This window comes from Neofelis nebulosa, chromosome 11 (assembly GCF_028018385.1).
Source record: "Neofelis nebulosa isolate mNeoNeb1 chromosome 11, mNeoNeb1.pri, whole genome shotgun sequence".
Classification (NCBI taxonomy): Eukaryota; Metazoa; Chordata; class Mammalia; order Carnivora; family Felidae; genus Neofelis; species Neofelis nebulosa.
This window is the reverse complement of record NC_080792.1, coordinates 72,268,784-72,284,498: the sequence shown is the minus strand read 5'-3', so window position 1 is coordinate 72,284,498 and position 15,715 is coordinate 72,268,784. Positions and strand designations below refer to the sequence as shown.

General features: G+C 48.5%; 1 protein-coding gene across 11 annotated transcripts in view; it reads right to left on the bottom strand.

Annotated features, from left to right (window-relative positions):
* NF2 (NF2, moesin-ezrin-radixin like (MERLIN) tumor suppressor) overlaps positions 1-15,715 on the bottom strand; it is an 80,332-nt gene that overhangs the window by 15,770 nt on the left and 48,847 nt on the right. For 8 of the 11 annotated variants that reach the window (XM_058693218.1, XM_058693217.1, XM_058693212.1 and 5 more), the window contains 6 exons: positions 13,554-13,628; positions 10,728-10,841; positions 8,078-8,200; positions 7,190-7,407; positions 5,459-5,564; positions 1,424-1,551 (listed from right to left, as the gene is read on the bottom strand). In XM_058693218.1, the coding sequence (XP_058549201.1) occupies positions 1,424-1,551; positions 5,459-5,564; positions 7,190-7,407; positions 8,078-8,200; positions 10,728-10,841; positions 13,554-13,628 (764 nt within the window). The remainder of the gene's footprint in view (positions 1-1,423; positions 1,552-5,458; positions 5,565-7,189; positions 7,408-8,077; positions 8,201-10,727; positions 10,842-13,553; positions 13,629-15,715) is intronic. The other 3 variants (XM_058693214.1, XM_058693220.1, XM_058693219.1) reach the window with 2 other exon arrangements.

Below are 15,715 nucleotides of genomic sequence, written 5' to 3'. Positions count from 1 at the left end.
CTCGTGGTTGCTCACCCCAAGCTCCAAAGAGGCACTGTCCCGAGAGAGCTCTTCCAAGGATACTGTACAAGGTGAAAGCACATACCCTCAGATGGGCTTGGAGCTGAATCCCGGTTCTGTCCCTCATCAGCTGTGTGATGCTGGGTGAGTTCGTTAAACACTCCAGATCTGTGTTCTCATTTATAAATGGCACACTAAAACCTACCTCTGATGTCAGTTTGAGGCTGGTTAGTGGGAATGAAATGAGCCAAAGCTAAAAAGCCCAGACATGGGGCACCTGAGGGGCTCAGTTGGTTAAGCATACGACTTCGGCTCAGGTCATGATCTTGCGGTTCAGGAGTTCGAGCCCTCCATCGGGCTCTGTGCTGACAGCTCAGAGCCTGGAGCCTGCTTCAGGTTCTTTGCCTCCTTCTCTCTCTGCCCCTCCCTGGCTCATGCTCTGTCTCTCTCTCAAAAATAAATAAACATTAAAAAGGCCCAGGGGGGCACCTGGTGGCTCAGTTGGTTAAGTGTGGGATTTCAACTCAGGTCATGATCTCACAGTTTCTGAGTTCAAGCTCTGCATTGGGCTCTGTGCTGACAGCTCAGAGCCTGGAGGCTGCTTCAGATTCTGTGTCTCCCCTTGTCTCTGCCCTTTCCCCACTTGCACTCTGTCTCTCTCTCTCTCTCCCTCTCTCTCTCTCTCTCAAAAATAAATAAACATTTAAAAAAAAAAAAAAAAAAGACTGGACACCGATGCACCCAGCACCCAGCAGCTTTTGTGATGGTTCTCCAGTAAGCTGTGGCACGAGTGGCCAATTGATCTGTGGTTGGGAATCCGGGGGAACCTCAGTTAGATTTCTTCTTTCCACCTCAGCTCCACTTCCACCAACCATGAAAGGAAGGAGGAGAGAGCACAGCAGAAGCTGTTGTGAACAGGGCATGTGGGGGTTCAGCTCAGGGCTGCCCCGGACAGCAGGGCCGGCCTGACCTGGATGTTTGCCTTCCTCGGCCTCGAGCCTGAGTTTCTTCTCTGACCCTTGTTCTAGACATGGGAAGTGCCGCAGATCTCAGCTGCCAGAGGACACAACTAGGAAGCATGTTCTGTTACCGTGTTAGAACACTATCACGTGCTCTATCGCCACGTGAACAGCAGTCTGACTGACTCAGAGTTCCCAGAAAACCAGTCTGAGACTGTAGGTGAGGTTTTGAGCCCTGTAAACTCCAGGTCACCAATCAAGTATCATTGTTATCCTGGAAGACTGGACGCTGGTGTGACGTCCTTCAGTTCTGATGAGGAAATTCTTCCTCCAGAGGATGGGAACAGAGCAAATCCTGCAGGGGCTAGTGACAGATGCTTGTGATAACCCTCCACTTTTTCCAAGCCCAGATGGCCCCACTCTAGCTCACTGGCTGGGGTCACGGAAGTCAGGAAACTACGTACTTTTCTTTCTCTATCTCCATGGAAAGCCGCTTCATGTCAGTATCCTTGAAGTCGAAAGACAGGCTGTCACCAATGAGGTTGAAGCTTGGCATGTCAGGAGGCAATGGCGCTGGAATTGGGTTCATGGGCTATGAATGAGAAATGTCTGGTTAGGAGGTTCAGGTTCTATGGGAACAGGGGGCACTGCTGTGTTAACCACTGATCCTCCAGCAGCCACAGAAATGGGCACACAGCTCAGGCCCGGCCTCCCAGCACCACCATGGCCTCATGTTACCCCAGTCTCTCCTGTTCCCCATCTACCCACACTGGCTGCTCCCAGGTGACTGGCCCCAAAGACTACAAATCCAGACAAATCATTCCTCTTCCCTCGAACCTTTGCCAGCTTTTCACGCTCAGCCAAATTAAACACTACTCCCACTCACTTCTTTGTTGAGGAAGCCCTCAAGCCCCAGGCTACAAGCTGGAGATGCAGAGAACAAGACAGGGTCCCCGGCTCTGAGCAGCTGACAGTATTGTTCAGTAAACAAAGGTGCTTACAGATCATCCCGGTTAAGTATGGTAGACACTACAGCCAGGGAGTGAACAGAGGCTGGGGAGCTGGAGAAGGTGTGCCAGAAGAGATCCTGCTTCTGTTGGCAGCAGAGGATATGACAGAGGAAAAGACATGCCAGGCAAGAGGCACGGCACTGGGCAGGGCAGAGCATGCTTGGCGAGAAAGCCGAGGGTCTGCGGCACCGGTGTGGTGAGGTGGGTGGGGGGCCGGGACTAGACCATAGAGGGCTGCCCTGCATGCTGAGGGGTTTGGATTTGGAAGACAGAGCCAGAGCAGGGCTTGAAGCAGACGGCAAAGCAATTAGATTTGAGGACTTTCTCATCCCAGAACAAAGGGTCATCTCAAATATGGCCCCGATCTACTTCTCCTGTGTTTCCTACTGTTTGCCCTATTGGATCGTGAACATCACTGTTTCTGCTCCTTTGCTTAAACTATTCCTTTTGCTACACGCCACCTCACTTTCAAGGCCCTTGTCAAATACTAGGATTTCTCACCAAAGCTTTTCTAGATCCCTCTCGGCCAGATGGCAACTCTTTTCTTTGCTATACATGGTGCTTCTGGTTCTGTGGTGGCACTTCCCTAACTCCACCCTGTAAAAAATCCCTTTTGGCTGTGTCTTCTTCTTTTACTGTTGGCAAGTTTCCTAAGGGCAGGATCTGCCTCTCTTTCACCCTTGGATCCTTGGCTGAGTCTGGGACAGCGTCTGGGAAAGAGCAGAGGCCCAGAGCGCTCATCTGAGACGATGACAGGCTTGAGGCAGACTGTCTGCGTGGGTGTTGAAGGTGGTGCTGAGAGGGGGCTTCTGGGGTACTAGAACATTCTGTTTTCTGATTTGGGTGCTGGGTGCATTGGTGTGTTGAGTTCGCGAGAATGCATCAAGCTGTACAGTTATAATTTGGGGCACTTCCCTGTATGGATGTTATACCTCATCAAAATCTCCAAAAAGACAGGCGCTGAGTGCTGCACTGTGGGTGAGAACAGACACTGGGACAACCTCTGTGGAAAGCATCTCAATGGAAAACCTGACCCCACGGTTCTATTTATGACAATTTATTCTACCAGTACATTCACCGTATGTGCGAAGATTTATGCTCAGGGATATTTTCTGCAGTTTTGTTCACAACTGCAGATGAAAACAAACTAAATACCCATCCATAGGGGATTGCTTAGATGAATTACAATCCATCCATACCATGAAATATGAGTAAAAGGCTGATATGAATGAGCTCCTCCAGGACTTATTTATTTACTGTTTGAAGAGCACATGAAGTTTGCTCCAGTGTCTTTCCTTCCTTCCTTCCTTCCTTCCTTCCTTCCTTCCTTCCTCCCTCCCTCCCTCCCTTGCTTCCTTCCTCCTTTCCTACCTTCCTTCCTCCCTCCCTTCCTCCTTTCCTTTCCTTCCTTCCTCCCTCCTTTCCTTCCTCCCTCCCTCCCTCCTTTCCTTCCTTCCTTCCTCCCTCCTTTCCTTCCTTCCTCCCTCCCTCCTTTCCTTCCTTCATTTTCTTCCTTCCTTTCTCCCTCCCTCCTATCCTTCCTTCCTTCCTTCCTTCCTTCCTTCCTTCCTTCCTTCCTTCCTTCCTTCCTTCCTTTCCTTCCTTCCTTCCCTCCCTCCCTCCCTCCCTTTGTTTCTACCTACCTACATAACTACCTACCCATCTATTTTTAGACCAAGAGTTGCATGCTCTACCTACTGAGCTAGCCAGGCTACCCCATTCCAGTATATATTTTAAAATCACTCGTATCTCAGGTGCCCAGCCCAGATGAGCCCTCAGACGACTCCAGTCCTGGCTGCTGTCTGCGACTGCCTCAGAGATTCTGAGGAAGGACCATCAGCCCAATCAATGCACCAAGCCATGAGAGAGAATAACAAATGGCTGTTTTGAGCTATACGGCTGGCTTGGGGGGTGGCCTGTCACATAGTAATAGATAACCAGAACAGATGACAATAGGAAACCGCTCACATTTCCCTCCACCTCAAACCCTGGGCAGCTTACGCCGCTGTGTCCTGTGTGCCTCCTGGCTGCATGCCTTGTGAGTGTGCAGTGCACACACTGTGCCATGTGCACATCTGTGCACTGGCTGCGAATACCCTACAGTCTCTTTCTCGCCTGGCTAGCTCCTCCTTACCCTTTGAGAGCCAGCTCAGGCACGATCCTATGCCTCTCCTGCCCCTACAAGCTGGGCTATGTTCCCCTCCAGGCCTCTGTGCACCCTATCTGTATATAGACTCTGCATCTGCCTGGCATTATTATTTTTTTTAAGTTTATTTATTTACTTGGGAGAGACAGAGGCAGTGTGAGTAGGGGAAGGGCAGAGAGATAGAGAAAGGGAGAGAAAGAACCCCAAGCAAGCTCCATGCTGCCAGTGCAGAGCCCAGTGCGGGGCATGAACCCACAAAACTGTGAGATCGTGACCTGAGCTGAAACCAAGAGTTGGACATTTAATCAACTGAACTATCCAGGTGCCTGGTATTATATGGAACAGAACAGTTTGCTGAACTGAATGCACAGAGGAAGGGAAGGGAAGAGGCTTGTCTACTCATGGTGTGACCCTGTTTAATTGAAGTCTGCCTCCTTGTCCCAAAATTGAGTTTGGAAAATGGTTCTTACATGGCTATAGTTTACCCTGAGGTATATGGTACCCCTGCCCAGAACTGCAATGATGGTATACGTTACACAAAGGTAGTTGAAGATTACATTCAGCTTGGCATCAAGAAGCTACCGTCTCAGGTGCCTGGGTGGCATCTGTCTACAGCCTAGGTCATGATCTCACAGGTTGTGAGTTCGAGTCCCACATCGGGTGAGCTCGAGCCCCGCTTCAGGTGAGCTCGTGCCCCACTTCGCGTGAACATGAGCCTCACTTTAGGTAAAACATGAGTGCCAAGTGAGCCCCACTTCTCTCTCTCTCTCTGCCCCCTGCTCACTTGCAACCTTGCTCTCTCAAAAAAGAAAAAAAAAAAGAAGAAGAAGAAGAAGAAGCCATCACCTCTTAAAAATAATTTGGGACTATATTACTTAGAATAATAAAAACATGGGTGCCTGGGTGGCTCAGTCGGTTAAGCATCCAACTTCGGTTCAGGTCATGATCTCACGGTTCATGAGTTCAAGCCCCAGGTTGGGCTCTGTGCTGACAGCTTAGAGCCTGGAGCCTGCCTCAGATTCTATCTCCCTCTCTCTCTCTGCCCCTCCCCTGCTTTTGTTCATTCTCTCTCAGAAATAATAAATGAATAAACTTAAAAAAAAAAAAGACAAAGAAAAACATTTCAGAGCTAGGAAAGGCCCCATTGCCTGCTATCCAGGCAACAAGAGAGGTGACCAGTCCAAGGCCAATGGCAGACCAGGCATTCTGCCCCTTCCCCAGCTGCAGGCCCTCTGCATCATTCATTCTGCTGTGGCACCACCAGCGGAACTGAAGGGCTGGAGGGAAGAGAAAGCTACAAGGTCTGAAGCAGCTGCAGGCTGGCAGCTCCCAGCCCGGCTCACCGGGTATGTGGGCTTGGTGGTGATTTCCAGGAGCTTTTGCTTGGCTCTTCGCTCTGCCTCGCGGGCTTCCTGCAGGTCCTGCTTCAGCTGATCTGCCTCCTTGGCCCTGCAAGGAAAGGAGGAGATGTCAGGTCCATGAAGGTGATAGGTAGAAGAAAGACAGCCCTCTTCCCCACAGTCCCCCTGGAGAGGAGCGACCTGAGTTAACCCTGATGATGGCACCAGATCAGGCAAACAAGGCCAGTGGGGGGTGGGGTGGGGTGGGGGGGACACTGACATGAACATCAGAACTTCCAAAGCAAGGATAACATTCCTGAGTACTGTTCACTGCAATGGTAAATCTAAATGGGAAGGGCAGGGAAGCTGCTGGGAAGGAGTCAAGTTCAAACCTTTGCAATTGGTAGAGGGAGAGGAGAGGGGGAGGGGCCAACAGCTTCCTCTGCTTAACTTGTGGGTGAGAGTGAGCTAGGCAAAGGTACAGTGCATGAATCAAAGATCTTATATCGGATCACGAAGGACAGGATGAGAGAGAATCGATTCTTCACAGCCCCCAAGGAAAACGACTGCAGGCCCAGGGCCAACCTCAGGCAAGATGAGCAGCAACGCTGAGGTCTTCGTGCCTCACCCTGCAAGACACAGGACCCAGGGACCAGGCCCAACATCGGTCTTGGGGGAAGTGACCCACACACAGAAAGAAAGGGGCCCGAGACAGGGCAGGAAACAAAGATCCATATTCCCAGAACGACATGCAGAAAGCGGAGAGGAAACTGTAGTGAACGCACCTTGGTAGCAAAAAGCCAAATTCAAGTGTTCTAAGTCAATAGAGCCAAATGCTGTGGGGAATGTGCCAGTGTTTATCTGAAGGCTGCAGGACCAGAACAATCCAGAGGCTAGAATACTCTTGGAAAAGTGGAGACTACAGTTCCATCCTTCAACCTGGTCGTGAGCTGGCGCATCCTGGCCACAGACAGGATCCTGGCCCTCCCCTCCTATCTGCCTCGGGAGCCTTAGCACCAAGAATGGCTGAAGGGACGGGGCGCCTGGGTGGCGCAGTCGGTTAAGCGTCCGACTTCAGCCAGGTCACGATCTCGCGGTCCGTGAGTTCGAGCCCCGCGTCAGGCTCTGGGCTGATGGCTCGGAGCCTGGAGCCTGTTTCCGATTCTGTGTCTCCCTCTCTCTCTGCCCCTCCCCCGTTCATGCTCTGTCTCTCTCTGTCCCAAAAATAAATAAAAAACGTTGAAAAAAAAAAAAATTTTAAAAAAGAATGGCTGAAGGGAAGCGGGTTCCTCATTACCACGTTAAAGGTAAATAGCTGCTCTCTCCCCACATGTCCCCTAAATGAAAAGGGAAAAGAACCACATTTTTTAAACTTAAGAAGAGCCTCCTTACAGCTCCTCAGCTAAAAGCGGTCTGCAGACGTGCTTGATGGCATTCCTGCAAACATGGCTATCAGAGGGACAGCGGTTTATCACAGACACAAGCATGACCAGAGGTCCACTCGACTAGAGAACCGTGTTCCTGAGCCCTTCCACTAATCCCAGCCCCCAAAGCCCACACCGGCTTAAGTACCAGTCCTCACCAACCTGTCAAGGGAGGAGCCTCCCCCCACCCCACCATCCTAGAAGTTGAAGCAGCTTGTGGACAAGTGCGGTCAAGCTCTGCCTCAGGGCCAGGTTACGACTGAACAGCCCCTCGCCTGGGCCCCAGTGCCCTGGACTCCCCACCTCTAACCTCCTCTCCGATTCCTCAGCCATCTTCAGCGCCAGCACCTCAGCCTCCAGCACCTTCTGCTCCATCAGGCGCTTCTCTTCCTCCGTCCGAATGGCTGTGGCCTTGATGCGCTGCATTTCCTGTTCGGCCTCTGCGGCCTTCTGCGCCAGAAGTTTTGCCTCCTCCTCAGTGATTTGGGCCTTTTCCGCCAACAGGTCAGCCGTTTCCTCGGACCGCATCTGGAGAGAAGGGTGCTATCAGCTGGGATGGGGATCGATCACATGCCTGTCATCCCTCCCAGATGTGGCCTCAGAAATTCAGGTCAGCAGGAACCAGAGCGTCAGACTCCCTGGGGCCCTGCCACTGAATGCCCCATCAGATGACACTTTGGCAAGGGCCAGACGGCCACACCCTCAACTTTTCAGAAAGTCCCACCCATGGGGAACAACAAAAAAGCACCTTTTTGAGTACCACTTGAACCAAGGCTTTTCCCTTTAAATGCGTGGTTCAAACCAGTGGGAGACAGGTAACAATGTTTTTGATTGTCACAAATCAAGGGTAAGGTGGTGCTAGTGGCATCTAGTGGGTAGGGGTCAGGGACACTGCTAACCATCCTACGAGGCACAGGGCAACTTTCATCACAGAGGGTGATCTGACCCCCGGGCAGGCAGAGAGGCCCTGCTTTAAAGGCGCCCCGGGGAAAGTGGGGCTTGGCCACACATGATCTCCTGCCAACATGGGTGGAAAGAAAAGGCACCAGTTTTTTTTTGGTTTTTTTGGTTTTTTTTTTTAGCTGAAATGTCAAAGCAAATGTTACTTATCTGTGGTCCTCAGGAGGCCTACCTAATTCCCAAAACCCAAGGGAATCCCCGTGTAGCCTCCTGGGACCCAGACTCCCCCAGAAATCACCAGTGCTTCGTTGGCCATTGTTGCTTCTTCTTTCATCTGCAGCAGCCTCCTCTCCAACTCATCCCTTGTGCGCTCAGCCTCCTCCCTCATCTGCTTCTCTCGAGCAAGGCGCTGCCGCTCCATCTGGGGGGTGGGGGGGGGGGGGGGACAAGAGTCATGGGGCTCACGACCTACACTGCCACAAGGGTCCTAGAAGGCCCAGTGTCCGGAGATGCCCAGGGAGACCCTCTTCGTCCCTTTACTTTAGAGGTTGGCAGTGTCATTCTTGTCACCTACCACCCTCTGTCCTTCAAAACCAGCTGGAGAATCAAAAGCTGTGTCCCTTGAAAAACCATCTAGGGGTGAGGGAACAAACAAAACAACAAAAAAGCCAGCCCTGCCAAGTCTACCTGGATCGAAGGAGGCATTCTTACACACTGTGTGCTGAAATGGCTACCCTGCCGATATCCCTTTTTGTTGGAAGACCTCACGTGGCTCCGCCCAGCAGCGGACAGGATGCAATGCAGATTCCTTCTCCCTGAGATGGAGCCCCAGAAACAGACAGCTTTCTTCTGGTTGGACGAGCCACCTCACCATTTCTCACCCACACGACCCCTCCCACATCTCTAATTTCATCCACAATCACTCCTGCCTCTGACCCACAGAGAAGATGGAATCGTGTAGTTCACACATTGTGTTTCACAGGGGGAAGCCACAGCCCCACGGCACAGGCTCCCAGCCTCACGCAGAGGCAGCTCCCGGCCAGGCCTGCAACAGGAGGGAGCCGAGCGGGGAACACGGCCCCCTGTCCTTAAGGCACTGGTACAAAGCTGCCGCCACCTCCCATGCCTTCTGGATCACTGTGTTAATTGGGCCACATGCAGAGCTTAATAAGGGGAACAAGCACAGGACAAGTGCTATTCTCTGTGATCCTAGGGTATTAACTGAGTTCAGAAAGCAGAAGCCAGAAGTGACCACTGCACTATTTTCTTCCTTAAATAGAGCACATTTAATTACTTCTTGCTTCAATTTTCTCCCAAACCCAAGATTTTTAAGATTGCTGCCTTTTGTAAATACTGAGCCAAAAAAAAAAAAAAAAAAAAAAAAAAGGCATTGGGCCTCGAAGGAATAACGCAAAGACAAGCAATAAAATACTGTAAATTCTTCTCTAATTTTTCCCTTGCAGGTCAGTGAAAAGCTTGGCCAGTTTGTTCTCTAATTCCACTGCATTACAAATTTCCATTAGGTGGATTACTGTATCTCTATTATTCTCCCCTTGACAAAAGCCCAGGCAACCACCTTCCATTCCCAGCACTGCACTTCCCCCTAGACCTCCACCCGATAATAAGGGACCTCTTGTTTGCAAGGTGGTTTAAGTTCACAAAGGCTTTCAGGTGCAATGTGTCCTTTGATCTGAGACAGAGAAGGCATACCATTAACTCCACTTAACAGATGAGAAAACTGAGATCTGGAAGATAAGTCAGCTACTAATGTCACATACTAACTTTCACATCTGGTTCCAAGGTCAGTGTCTATACTACTGGGCCATGGAGCCCAGCCTGCAGGTGCCAGGCCCCTGCCTCTGCTGTTCCACAGGCAGTGCAGGTGTGGGGTGTATGCACACTCTTCTCTGCCACAATCTCGAGGCCTACACACTCATTGCCGTCTTCAGATCTCTCACTTCTAAGCTTTGCTCAGCTGAAAAGAGGTCAAAGAAGGCTCTTCTTGAAGTTGCCACTTAGACCGTGCTGGCTCAGGAGCATTTCTTTGTCCAACAAAACCCATTCCACCAGCCTGGCCGCCAAAGCATCCCAAATAGCACATCTATAGTATGCCATCTCAGCAAAGAGATGGGAGCCCTAAAAGCATGCTGGATCAAACTGGGCATTTCATTGTAAATCTCAGGGCAGGGAGCCAGCCTCGCCAGAGTACCCACATCAGAGAGCTGCGCACAGACTAATGATTACTGCTCTGAGCCTGTGAGTCCTGCGGGCAGCTGACTGCAGCTGCTGCTACTCTGTCTAGGAGTTAGTCCAAAGCCACAGTGGATATTCTCAGCAGCGAGGCTCAGATTAGTTGTGTGGATTTCGGTGAGCCGAGATAGTTTATGAGTAGAAAACAATGATGCGGACTGTCCAGTCTGCTGATAAGCTCTCCTGGCACCTCCCACCACAGGCAATATGCGGCCTGGGCTGACCCATGGTGGGGAAGTGTGGCCGAAGTCTAATTAGCATTCCCACGGTAAGCATGAGATGCTGTCATGCATTCTATCACCTTCTAATTAGAAAAGGACAAGGCTGGGCAAAGGAGACCGGCAGGCAAAAAAAAAAAAAAAAAAGCGAGTTAGCTAGGTGGATGGATGGATGGATGGATGGACAGACAGACAGACCCAGGCTTGACTATCTCTTCCCAAACCTGCATTACTCCCACTTCACTTAAGTGGGGAAATAACTAGAGATGTTTCTTTTGTATATGCTTTTAGAATTTATTCCTCATTTCCGGAGCAGACACCACACCAGCTGGGCATTGGCCAGTAAAGATCCAACAGGGATAAAATAAGAGAAGGTATGTCCATTGCCAAATGACACCTGTCAGCCTACGACTGCTCCTTACCTCCCAAGCCAAGACCAAGAAGCAGTGACAACAGTGGTTCAGACATGGTCTTTCTCACCTGTTTTCTAGCCTTCTCCTCCCTGGCCTGGGCTTTCATCTGCTGAACTTCCAAAGAATCAGCCTTCCTTCTCCTCATAAAAAGGTCATGGTTCCCAATACAGAGCTGGAGAATCTGTGGCCATGGAAGCAGGAGAAATGTTAAACCCCCAAATGTACTTCACTGCCTACCAGCTCACCAGGGCTACAGCATCTTTGTCTAAGGGCTCTTGGGGGCAGCAGGAAACCTAAAGAGCAAAGCACAAAGTGAAACAGCAAGGCCTTCCCTGCTAATGGCCTCCAGTATGCCAGGGGGCAAAAGTCACAGGTGAAGGGAGGTGCATCTTCTGGATGCATCTTATTCTCCTAGGATGTGGCACTATAGGGGCACCTGGGTGGCTCAGTTGGTTAAGTGTCCAACTCTTGGTTTCAGCTCAGGTCATGATCTCATGAATCAAGTGATCAAGCCCTGCATCAGGCTCTGCGCTGACAGTGCTGAGTCTGCTTGGGATTCTCTCTGCCCCTCTCTCTAAATAAGTAAATAAATAGATAAATAAATAAATAAGAATTTAAGATGTGGCACTACAGATGAGGGAGGATAGGAAAGTTCATTCAATAGGGATAACAGGTTATTCACGTGAAAAAACTATAAGCTGAGGGCAGCTGGCTGGCTCAGTAGGTGGAGCATGCTACTCTTGATCTTGGGGTCATGAATTTGAGCCCCATGTTAGGTGTAGAGATTACTTTAAAAAACAAACAAACAAAAAAAACAACAAAAAACACAAGAAGCTGAAGAAGCTGGATCCCTCCTTTACACCGCACACAAAATCAACACCAGAAGGGTTAAAGACTTAAATACGAAGATTGAACCCTTGAAATCTCTAGAAAAGAATATAGAAGAATATCTTTTTTTAAGTTTATTTATTTTGAGAGAGAGAGAACCGCAAGCAGGCCCCATGCTGTCAGCACAGAGCCCGACACAGGGCTCGAACTCAGGAACCATGAGATCATGACCTGAGCCGAAATCAAGCCTAGAAGAATATCTTTATGATCAGAGGATAAGGAAAGATGTCAAATAAAACACAAAGAGCACAAATGATTAAGGAAAAGATGTATACATTTGTCTATGTTAAAATCCAGCATTCTTTGTTTGTTAAGACATTAAAAAGGAGGAAAAATAAGCCACAAGCTGAGAGATGATATAATCAATAAAGAATACAAACAACCCAGAGAAAAATGGCCAAAGGACATGAAATAAGTATTTGACAAAAGAGACAAAAAGCCTGGCCAAAAAATATACAAAAAGATGTTCAACTTCATTAGTAAATATAAAGATGCTCATTTATATAATACTGAGAAACCATTTCATATGCACAACATATGTCAAACAAATTTTAAAGGCTGATATTATAAGTGCAGAAGACATAAAAAGCAAAAGGAAGTCACACCCACTGCACTGCATCTGTAAATTAATTCATCTCCTTTGGAAAACAACATGGCTTAATCTTGAATTTGGACATACACTACAGCCCTGCACTTGTACTCTTAAGTAGATACTCTCTAGAGAAACTATTGCCCATGTGCAGCAGGAGGCAGGTACGAGAATGTTCCTAACAGCTTTGTTAAAATGGCAGAGAAGTAGAAAGCACTTCATTATTCACTAATAGGAAAATGACATATATATGGGGTATATGGAGGGGGGGAAGAGAGGGGGAGGGAGACATATATATGTATCATTGTGTGGATATATGTATATATGTGTACATTTATCTGCACACAATGGAATACTATACAGCAGTGAAAATAAAGGGATCATCTCTTTAAGCATCAAACATAGACACATCTCAGAAAATAATGTACAAAAAAAGTGACAAAAGAGCATAGACAGTTGACAGCACTTATGTCAAAAGTACACAAAACTTAATAGTACATTCATTTTTCTGTATAGGAAATAAAGTTCTGAGGAAAAGCGAGAGAATAATGAGCACCCAGCTCAGAATGGTGATTTCCCTCAGGGAGGAGGATGGGGGAAACCAGCAGGGTGCTAACATGGGGGGGGTTAATAGTATCGGAGTGTGTGGTTTCTTAAAGCTGGGTAGTGGGTGTGTAGTTTTTTTTTTTTTTAATGTTTATTTATTTTTGAGAGAGAGCACAGCAGGGGAAGGGTATAGAGAGAGGGGGACAGAAGATCCAAAGCAGGCTCTGCACTGACAGCAGTGAGCCCGATGTTTTGAACTCATGAACTGTGAGATCATGATCTAAGCCACTGAGCCACCCAGACACCAACTGAGCCACCCAGACACCCCACATAGCTATTTATTTTTGTCACTCTTTATATTTTATTTTTTTTAATGTTTATTTTTGAGAGAAAGAAAGAGACAGAGTGTGAGCCAGAGAGGGGCAGAGAGACAGGGAGACACAGAATCCAAAGCAGGCTCCAGGCTCCAGGCTCCAGGCTCCAAGCTGTCAGCACAGAGCCCGACATGGGGCTCGAACTCACGAACTGCGAGATCACAACCTGAGCCAAAGTCGGACGCTTAACTGACTGAGCCACCCAGGTGCCCCTTTTTGTCACTCTTTATACCTTCTATACACATTATACTTATCCTTTTATATATATTAGTTATCTCCATAAAAATACTTTTTAAAAATTCCACATCACAAAATTTAGGTTTGACTTGTTAGGTTAAGCTAAAGAGAAGAGTCTTTCAAGTCTATCGGCAAAGTGTGTAGCAAGTGAGCTACCTATCATTCTATACCTCACAAGAGGTCACTCTCTCAAAAAAAGGTGCTCAGTTTCTTAGAAAAACTACAGTTATTAGTAACAAAAACTAGGATCTCAACTTACCAGCTTATTAACACGAAGCTTTGAGGAGTTAAATTTAAAGACATCGATTTTCTTATCCAGTGGTTTAATAGTAAACTGAAAGAAAGAAGCAGAAAAAGTTTCAGTCTGACAACCTAAAGTGTTAGCACCAACCAGGAAATTCCACAAAAGCAGCAACCACACTGTCAAAGATCCAGCACAAGGCTGCGCCTTGTCCTGGCTTCTGGCGCCCGGGCACTAACCCACTGTGATTTAGAAGCAGCTGAGGGCATGGAGTCTGGGGCTGTGGAAGGTCAGGATCCTGGAAGGGGTGCTGTCGGCACCATCTCAGGCTTGGAAACCTGAACTACGGACCCCTGATGGGCCCGACCATGAGGCCAACGCTGGGAAGCCCACTGCAGCATCCCAGGCCCAGTTCTGCCTTCAGGAAGCTCACAACCTAGCTGGAACTAGACTCATGACTCAACTGCTACTTAAGAAATTACATCATCTCTTAGCGCCTCATCGGGTGGCAAAAATCACAAATGTCGTGGGGATTCAGAGTAGATCTACCATAAGTAGGCGGGAACTTCAGCTGGTCATAGACAAAGAGAATATGATAGAGGATCTAAAAGATTGGGTGGAGGGCTATTCAGGACAGGGCAAGCGACAGAAATGAGGCAGAGATAGAGAAATGAGCAGACTGTGTGTGTGTGTGTGTGTGTGTGTGTGTGTGTGTGTGTGCGCGCGCTTGACGTTATTAGCTCTCTGATGACTAAGATGATATCACGGGCTCATACTGGGAGGAAGGCAGGGGTGGGCTGGGGGTGGACAGTTGGAGGGGTTTGGGTTTGATGTGACAGCATACAGGTCGTCACCACAGGTTTCTGAACGTGGGGATTATCAGATGAAAGCTGTTAATAAAAGGAATAAAGTGCGAAGAAGAGACCGCGGTAGCAGAGGGAAACTGCTCTCGAAATCAAAGGGGAGTGATAAGGACAGGGTGGTAGCTAAGTAGGAGATCCCAGGGCCAGACCACAGGCAGGGAAGCATATAAAGGACAAATGGCAATTGCTGTTCTCAACCACTCCTGATTAGACCGGACAGATCCTCCATTTCAAAGAAGCACTTAAAAAATGGATATCTATTCCCGAGAAAGCCGTGCTAAGCAGATAAATACATCTGGGAAGATGTATTTTTGGGTATTTCTTTTGCATATTATACTGTCCAAGGAAGGAGGGGTTAGCATACTGAGGACAGAAAACGATCCTTTGGTTAGCTTTTGGTCAAGCTAGCTTAGAAGCACTATTGCTCTTGTGTAGGCTGCTATTCGTGAATTTCTTGAGCTTATTTTTGGCTTTGAAGTCAAACCCCGGAGCCGTCAGTGGGAAACCACAAACAGTGGGGAAACCACAGGCTTTGCCGGGACGCGCGCAAAGAATCAATGGATCACTTAAAATAAACCAACATTTCTGTTTTGACAGCACGGCTGTCATGCATAACTACTAAGACTACTTCCTATTATGTCAAGTCAGCTTGAGGTCCTCTTACTGCACGAAGTTATTGACATGATGGAACATGATGGTGCCCTGCCCCCGGAGAGGGTATATTAGAGTTTATTGTGTCAGGCTATACTAGGGGAGACTTTAATCCTTGGGTTCTGTGAAGAACGAGTGTTTTGGGAGCCTTTAGCACACAAATGTGTGGATATGCAGTAAACAGACTTTATGAAATTAGAGATGAAAAACTACCGTGCCGTAGCATACCTACTACTTTAAGTCATGTGGGGCTTTCAATTTAAGTATTTTAAAAAAGCAATAGTTAAATGCTCCTTTTCTGAGCTACTTAACAAAAAATTTCAGAGCCAGAATGTTTTGAATTAAGAAGCTCAATCTGTCTCATCAAGCATGGCCGAGTAGATCTCAACCACGTATTGGAAACCAGGAGCCTGGTGTTCCCTTTCTCAAGTTGCTACGAGGGAAGGGAAAACAGGAAATCTGCTCAGGGTGGGGGCTCTGCAGGCAGCAACACGAGCCGTCACTGTTCCTCATTCCACACTCAGCGTCCCAGCTGTGTGTCACTGAGCACCATCCAGGCCTACTGCCCTCTGCCCAGTACCCTGTGCTCTCAGGACTCCTACTCAGCGCCCTGCATCGGAAAAGTGCCCCCAGGGCCATGGCTTTGGTGAACATGGAGCTCAGCCC